This window comes from Pundamilia nyererei, unplaced genomic scaffold, assembly GCF_000239375.1.
Source record: "Pundamilia nyererei isolate P.nyererei 1_Seehausen unplaced genomic scaffold, PunNye1.0 scaffold00127, whole genome shotgun sequence".
NCBI classification, from domain to species: domain Eukaryota; kingdom Metazoa; phylum Chordata; class Actinopteri; order Cichliformes; family Cichlidae; genus Pundamilia; species Pundamilia nyererei.
In genome coordinates, this window is record NW_005187528.1 from 791,093 (window position 1) to 799,873 (window position 8,781).

Here is an 8,781-nt window from a genome sequence, read left to right on the forward strand (position 1 = left end):
CAGCCGATAAATCTGCAGCAACTGTGTGATACCGTCAAGGTGTACCAAACAAAGTGGCTGGTGTAATGTATATTTCATTTTTAATAATCCTGAAATACAGGGAAGATAAGTACCTCTATAATTATTAACTTGTGACTATAGTTTTATTGTATGCGTTTAGTTCTTCATTTAAACGCATTTATCATTTAAAGCACAACATACGCTGATCTACTGGATATTAGATAAACCACTGATCTTTTGGATTAAAAACGTAGCGTGTGACGTAGGATCAACTAATTGGGTCTGATCGATTGTGCATGTGCACTGGCTCGCTCTTTCACGTGCGTTTTTCAGTCTGTGGCTAGCTGACTCAGTAGTTTTAACGTGACTAGCGGTCACATCACACACACACACACACACACAGAGGTAAACATTAACCAGCACAAGTTGTTTGCGTGTTAAAGAAACTTTTTGCTGGAAAGAAGAACATGGCGACAACTAGGTCTGTTCAGGCTAAAGGATATTTGCTGTACAGGTAAGCTATTGCTGTCAATCTGCACGGAACCAGCAGGTAAACCAGTTTTTGCAGATATAGGAAAACATGTGGACCCATTTAAATAAATGAATTGTTAAAGCAGCAAATGGCAAACGGTTAAACATTATTTTTCGCAATTCAATATCTTTTATGTTTTCAGACATATTGCATATGGATATATTGTATCTCTACATTATGTTCCTATGATACGTTTATGTTTTTCAAACATGGTTTGATCACTTGGAGGACCTCTGAACTTTGTCCTGTCTGAACTTTTTTGCCTCTATAGGGTTACGTAACCACCACTAGGATAACTGGGTCCCAGCAAACTGAACATGGGGCCGATAGCATGTTGTGTATGACACGTACTCATCTGAGAGTAGGATGATCAGATGTCTCTGTTTATGTTGGACAGCACAGCTCTCCCCTTTTCTTTTCTTTTTCTTTTTAATCCATTGTCCCACACATTGAGCCAGGGCCCCACTGAGAAATCCTAAGCTTTGCTGATTTTGGTAAATATGGTGGAAAGTACCTCAAAGAAAATAAAGTGACAGTTTATTCTGGTAAATACAGTTTTTGTCTGGATGCAATTTTGGATTATTATTATTATTATTTTTAAACAAGGGAAGATATAGCGTGTTGTGACACAGCATCTGTGTGTCATAATTGGCTAAAATGGTCAGATATTGCTCAAAAACTTAAGCTAACCTATGAATATCATCCCTATTGAAATCCAGTGATCGTTACCAGATAGAACAGCAGCTAAATAGCTATTGAAATAAAAGAGAACACAGGAGTATATAAAGCACGAGACGTAAGAACAAACTTCAGCTTTAATCCTCTATTGTATTTACTTAGAACGAAGTAGGAAAGTTTGCATTTAAATATAATTTATTCAGCGTATACATGCTAAAAGCTAAGCTGGTAACCTACACACTTGATTGCATGTTTAAATTGTTTAAGTTTCCCCAACATTGCTGGCATGCCCCACATTGTCTCACACAAACACAATGTTTTTACCACATGTAGTTTTGTGGGATTGGTCAATTTATCTTTAGCATATGATTTAAATATTTCATTTAACATTATAATTTGATTTCCTTTTATTCTTGGCCATTTTTCAGCCTTATCCATCAAAACTTTGTGGCTACTAACAAGTTTCTACCTTAGGTAACACACCTCCACAAGACCCATGATGACGGCCTTTCATCAGAACCATTCAATAACAGCCAGATTTTAGAAATGATCTGTCCTGCGGCATTGATTTTAGAGCCAATGAAAATGTTGTCTCACTATGTGGGATGGGGAACAAGGGATGAAAATGTTGTGCAGTTCCACACAAAGTGGGTCAACGGGTTACCATATTTTTTTGTGCCTCCATCCAGTACGCATTTGCTCCGTCACTGACTGAAATGTTATTCAGAAAACAAGTCTTTGGCTTATTATATGCTTTGTTATTGTTGATAGGGTGCCATGGGAAATGCATTTTTAATTATAGCTTCCAATTAAAGCCATTGGCCCATGGGGTTATTAAAAGAAACGTCCCACTGACCTTGAAAGTTTTAGGACTTTAGAATGACAAAACAAAGCAAAAGACTCAGCAGATGACTTTGCAAGTACTAACTTGAAACATAATATGGCTTCCTAATCCATTAGTGGGGATACACCAGCCATACAGTATGAGGCAAATCCAGGATTTGAGGTTAATGTGACATTGTATTAAAATTGGGAGTTTTATAAAGAATTACAAAGGTCCCTGAATTTCAAATGTAGCTGAGTTTAAGTATGTTTGTCAATTTTACTGTCACTTTTCTTAATGAAACTGCTGTTTTACTGTTTGGAATAATTCATATCACCTGTACTTCTCTTCTTTTCATTGGAACACCTTCTAAAAGTACAGCTTTAACACTTGACAGATTGAAGTTTTACTTCTCTGCTATGTGGGGAAAGAAACGGCTAGGTTAATATTCAAATACCATTTGGAGCCTCTTGGATAGTTCCAATAGTTGTAAAGGGAATAATATTACCCCTTTATCCACTCCAGAGTGGGTGAAATAAAAAGGTTTTATGGTTGAAGACACAAGCTGTAGCATTCAGCCCACTCACTCATACAGTATGCATATTTTTCATATCAAAGAATATTAGCATGACTATCTTTTAGCCCATATGTCATGCACATCTCCATGTTCCTTTTTAAGTTTTTCTTTTTTATATTGACAACTTCTGGGTTTTTATGTTTTTGCTCCGAGCTTTTGTGAAACTTTCTTTCATCTTGTTTCTGTGTAGGAGGTTTTCAGAGAGCAGCGACAAAGGCTGGTTCCGATCCTTATTTGTGCACAAAGTCGATGCCAGGAAAGATGCTCACTCCAACCTGCTTTCAAAGAAGGAGACCAGCAACTTGTATAAGATTCAATGTAGGCCTACACCTTTTTACTTACATAAAAGCAAGGGTTTAGTTTCTTTAAGTGTTGGGTTACAGAAGGCCAAAGACAAGTGCCTGCGATACACTTACATCACATTATTGTGACATGGATCCTGTATATGTCTCAAAAGTGAAATAAATCATTTAAATGGAAGGCCATATGACCTCAAAGAAAACTGAAAACAACATGAGAGATGAAAATGGGGCTCCTCTGCAACAGCTTATGCATACACAAAACACTGACAGCAACAAGTAATTCTAAGATAAGATGATGTCTCATGCCTGTAAACTTTAGTGACATCTGAACAATTTGTCTGGTTTTCTTTTAGTCTGCAGAGGTAACTGTTTCTGTCTCTCAAACAGAAATCTATCATTCTCTCGGGGCTTTGATCTTTTGTGTTGCGTACATCACACCGCACAGGAATTTCAATTTGAACACTCTATCAGCCGTTGCCTATAACCTATTGCAAGTGAATCAGTTTTGTATATCAAGTCTTTGCTGAATCGGAGTGTGAAATTACTTTGTTGAAGAATTTGAATGTTGCTTTTATTTTTTATTTTTTTAAATGCATCCATTTCTGATAGGTTTCTCTCTGCCTTTTTTCTTTTTCAGTTCATGACGTCAAACCAGAATGCCTAGAAGCATACAACAGTCTGGAGTATGTACTGATACATTTGAAATATTTCCTGCATCTCTGTCAGTCAAGTTACGTTTTCAGTGCTTTACTTTCTTTGGATTTCTTTCAGCAGTGCAATAGACAAGTGTGCTGGACTAATTAATCAAGATATGGTCTGAACAAAGTTAAAATCAGATGAGCTTCATGATTTAAATGTATTTAAAAAATGAAGTGAAGATACAGCTGAGTTTATATCTTGGATGGATTTTTATGCTTCCTGACTGCCCTCTAGTTGGTTTTTAAGCTAAAGTGAGAGCATTTCCAAACAGCATACACCTTCATTAACTTGTATTTTATTTTATTTTATTTTTTGCTGGCTTTAGGGCTGAAGTGCAGAAAAGACTTCACGAGGACCAGGACTACCCGTGTGAGGTAGTTGGAAGCTGGAATACCTGGTATGGAGAACAAGATCAGGCTGGTAAGCAGTAAATGCAAAAAGACACCTTTGACTGATCACTGCTGCTTTCCTCTATCAAGTTCCCATAAAACACAATTTCAGTGGCTGACTTTTTGCAAAGCTTTGCAGACACACAGATGCTACCTGATGACTCACAACCAGCACTTCACCTTCTGCATATATGATAAATTAACGTGATCATTTAAGTGCATTGCATACATAAAAAGCAGTCAGTAACTATAAAAAGTAATTGCATGGTGATGGAGGTTCTTTATCTCTTAGTTGTGTGGGTGGCATCAGACCTTATGCAGTGCTACAGTGACATCTGCTGTTGTTTTTCTGCAGTGCATCTGTGGCGATACAGAGGAGGCTACCCAGCTTTGACTGATTGTCTGCAGAAGTTGAGAGCTAACAAGGCATGCTGTGACCTTTTTAAACGTCTCTTATTCAGTCAACATTGCATACAATACATACAAGGCCTTTGATTTTCCAGGGGAAAATTGCTTATTTTGTTGTTTTAATTTGTTGGGGTTTTTTTGTTTGCTTGTTTTTTTTAAGTAATAATTTTCTTTAAATGTTAATGTGTTGTTTCTGTGGAGAAAAGGCATTTCAGAGGTGCTGTTTTTTGTTTGTTTGATTTTTAAGATATAATATTAATATTCACTTTTTAGTGTTATAAACAAACATTTTATCCTTTTTTAGGAGTACTTAGAGTTTCGGAAGGAAAGGGCCAAAATGTTGCTTTCAAGACGAAATGAACTTCTTCTGGAGTTCAGTTTCTGGAATGAACCCCTTCCCAGACAAGGACCAAACTTCTATGAAATGCGCACCTATTACCTTAAGGTATCTATTTATGCTACACATTTTTAAAATGCATAGCTTGAACATGTGTGACCAATACAACATAAATACTGTTTGATTTGTAGGAAAACTAACAAAGCAGTCTGTTTCTGGGTTTCCCTAACGTCACTTTTATCTTCAGTAAGCAAGTGAGCCTCTTCAATTTTATTTTTATACGTAGTCTTCCATTTCAGAAGCTCAAAAGTAATTGGACAGTTCATTGACGAGCAGTTTTATGACGAGGTGAGGCCTGTTCCCATTTTACTCCAAAATAATGGGAGGATAAAATTGTAGAAAAGGAAAGACACAGCTCACCATCCAAATCATCCCACGTTGTCTGTCAAATATGGTGGAGGCAATTTTGCATATGGGCATGGAGGCCTGCTAAAGCATGCTTTTTATCTACTGAAGATAGAACTGAAGACAGAGAGACCCAGAAACAAGAAGCAAATGAAGGTGACAGCAGGAAAGGCCTGGCAGAACATGACATCTGCTCTTTAGATATATCCTGATTACTTGATTTGAAATCTCCTGTGGTGATTTACAAAGGCAAAATTACAAAAAATATACACATCTGCATGTTGTATACTATTTTTAAGTGCATGGCAGGGTCCACATTTAGCAAAATCTAGATGTATTAGTGTACTGTTCATGTGCTGTTCATGTGCTGTTCAAACAGAAATAATATAACTTTGGTAATCCTGTATAACTGTTAGTGCAGTTTTTATAAATTTGTTACATAACTAGCATAGTTCTTATTCTCGATGTTTTCTTTCCATATTTTTCAGCTGCTTGTCTTGAACAAGTAATCCAATTCTCATCTGTTTGAAGTAGTCATATTTTTTTCACCTCTGGCCTATTCTACAATTTTGCCCTTCCAAGGTTTCCTGCGTAATTTCAGCTCACTTATTCAGACCTGACTCACTGAATTGAAGAGTGTCACAAGTGGAGAGAAGTTCAAAAACAGCTATGATAAAAATCTGTTTACTCAATGCTCCAGTTCTTCTTGCATGCAGGCTTGTGACACCCAGAGTTCTCTGATCAGTTAAAAAAAACAACAACAAAAAAAAAAAAAAAAACGTAGCTATGAATAATAGATAAATAGTGCTTTCAGTCTTTCAGTTCTATGGAAATATGATGGTGGTAATGTCATAATCTAGTTTCAAACCTATTCTAATTAATATTATACTTGTGCTTCAGCCAGGAACCATGATTGAATGGGGCAATCGCTGGTGAGATACGTTGAATTTATTTAAACATGTCATTTGTCTGAATCTCTTTCAGTGGAAGTGAAAATATCAGAAGTGTTTCAGTGATCTTTATACTAAATAAGATAATGTTTTGCAACAGGGCGAGGGCAATCAAACATAGACAAGAAAACAATGAGGCAGTAGGCGGTTTCTTCACACAGATTGGCCAACTCTATGTTGTTCATCACTTGTGGGGTGAGTAATTAAGCACTCTACACTTAGAACATACCAGTAAGATGAGGTGATTGACTGCTGTATGTTAAAATGTCTGACAAGTTTGGTCTGGCTGAATTTCAGCTAACTGAATGATCCTGCATACATTCTGTATTCTAATGAATCACTAAAGTTCAGTGTGACGGTTCCAACATAAGCCCGGGTGTGTCAAACATCAACAAAGGATGATTTTACACTCGACATAACATTTGGACTTTTGATTGCATCTTGGAACAGGAAGCGAGTCAATCAAATTATTAAAGGTGTTTTAAGAGTGGTTGTCCATATTTTTAATATCATCTGAACTCTGGTTCAGATGATATTAAAAATATCAAGCCTCTGGGCTAGAATCATAAATTTCACAAATTTTTGAAGCCTGTATTATCTCAATGAAGTAAGGGCATTCAGACAAAGAGCTATGGCAGTGTGTTTCTTTAAAATGACAATAGCATGAGGAAATACTGAGACATATTGTTGTATTGCAAATATTTTCCATATGACATGTTTGGCTGTTTTATTCACTGACAGACAGAATGCACTAATACTTGAAATTCAAAACACACGGGAAGAAATATTTGGGTGGCTTTTTTTACGTTGATCAAATTGACCCATATGTGACCCACAAACTACATGTTCGTACCTGAAATGTGGTAGAACAGGAGATTCACATCATGTACTGCACGTGCAGCTGATGAATTTGCAGTAACAGTGCGATCCTATTACCGGTATGTGAAAATGGATCGGAGTGTTTCCAGCACCTGGTTCAATCTGTGTAGTTAAGAATTGAGTTTTGATGGCAAAAGAGATTCAGCCTGATGTTAGCAAGGTTGCCAGTGAATGAAGTTGAACTAATGAAGTTGCCAGTGACTATAAATTTTATCCACACATAATGCGATGTAATGTGTGTGTGTGTGTGTGTGGTGGGGTTTTTTGCTTTGCTTTTTTCGTTGGAATTTTTTTTCTTTGCCGTCTTTTGATAGCTTACGAAAGCCTCCAGTCCCGAGAGGAGACAAGAAACTCTGCCTGGCGGAAAGAAGGATGGGACGTAAACGTGTATTATACAGGTAAGAAAGAAATGCTTCACCCAGATGCCTTAAAAACCCAATGTTTTTGTCAGGGCTTTATACCTCGCTGATTATTTTTACCTGCAATTATATTCAGCAAAGTTGAGACTCGTAGATCACCAAACTTTTTTTAATCATAGATGCCTCCCAACAACTTTCTGCTGAAATGTTTAATGTGGTCTCTGTACTGGATCTGAAATCTGTATTTCTTTGAAGTAGGGCTAAAATAAACCTTCAATGTTTTCTTTAAATGTTTGCCACACAATCAGAAAATTATATAATTCTGCCTCCCCTCCCCCATTGTTGTTATTGATGGAGATGACAGGATTGCAGTAATAATAATAATTTTTTTTTTTTTTAAATCGTAATTTATTAGTCATCCATGGTAATGAGACTTAAGCAGTATGAGCATCAAATTATAAAATGATACTGCCCAGCTTGAAGAATTTTAAGAGCTGTATGTTTGTTGTTTGCTTTCCTGTTTGTTTATTATTACAATTGTAATTTTCGGTATATCATTTTCTAACATGTGTCTTTCTGTCTGTCCTCAGTGCCTTTGTTGCAAAGTATGGAGTCAAGAATAATGATTCCAACTAAGAGTTCACCTTTACAATGAGAAAGCGACTGAGACTGCAAATAATTCAATGACCAAATTTTACTAATTGTAGTTTCCATTTCTTTTGTATGATCTGTGTTGTTACTAAAAGCATTGAAGTAAAACTTCTGATTCCATGTTTGTGATATTGCCAAAGTCAAAAGTAGTTGTACAATTTCCAAGCACATTCAGTATGAAGAACATGAAAAACCAAGATTTGCAGGGGTTTAGATAAAACGGGGGGAAAACACAAGAGAAAAGGTGTTTGTGCGTTACGGTGTTATTGAGGAATTTTTACCTTCTGATTTAGTGGAGTGAAGTGAGGTGTGTTTGCTCTGTTTTGATCATTAATTGATGTAACGGAACACATATTGGGGGTTTTGTTTGTTTTCTTTTCCACAATAAAAATTTTTATGATAGTACTATTAAATGTACATGAATGACTTAATGAATGAGATCATGCTAAGTTGCAACAGTGAATGTAAAACAACCATTTGATAAAAAAAATTAAAAAAGCCTGCCTCACTGATTGTACTTGAAAATTAAGTACATTTCAATTTTGCAGAATTGAAATCTACTTAAACAGAATTTTTTCTGTTTATGAAAGTAACAGCTGCAATTATTTGATAAATGAAAACTTTATCATATAAGATCAAATCAATAAAATATGAAGATAAGATCAATCAAGAAACTAGTCAGTGAGTTCACCTGTAGTCTATGGCCATTAAGGTCGCAAGAATTTTACTCAGAGGTCAGGTTCAACAAGCATTTCTTTATTGACCTTTGGGCAATGTTACAGACACAGAAAT

The 8,781-nt window shown here is 36.2% G+C and overlaps 1 protein-coding gene across 1 annotated transcript; it reads left to right on the forward strand.

Annotated features, from left to right (window-relative positions):
• Positions 1-267: 267 nt before the first annotated feature.
• On the forward strand, positions 268-8,097 carry nipsnap1 (nipsnap homolog 1 (C. elegans)). Its single transcript, XM_005743064.1, has 10 exons — positions 268-514; positions 2,801-2,928; positions 3,550-3,595; positions 3,937-4,031; positions 4,356-4,426; positions 4,713-4,853; positions 6,051-6,082; positions 6,201-6,295; positions 7,294-7,377; positions 7,929-8,097. The coding sequence occupies exons 1-10, from the start codon at positions 468-470 to the stop codon at positions 7,991-7,993; spliced, it is 804 nt and encodes a 267-aa protein (XP_005743121.1). The 5' UTR covers positions 268-467; the 3' UTR covers positions 7,994-8,097.
• The last annotated feature ends 684 nt before the right edge of the window (positions 8,098-8,781 follow it).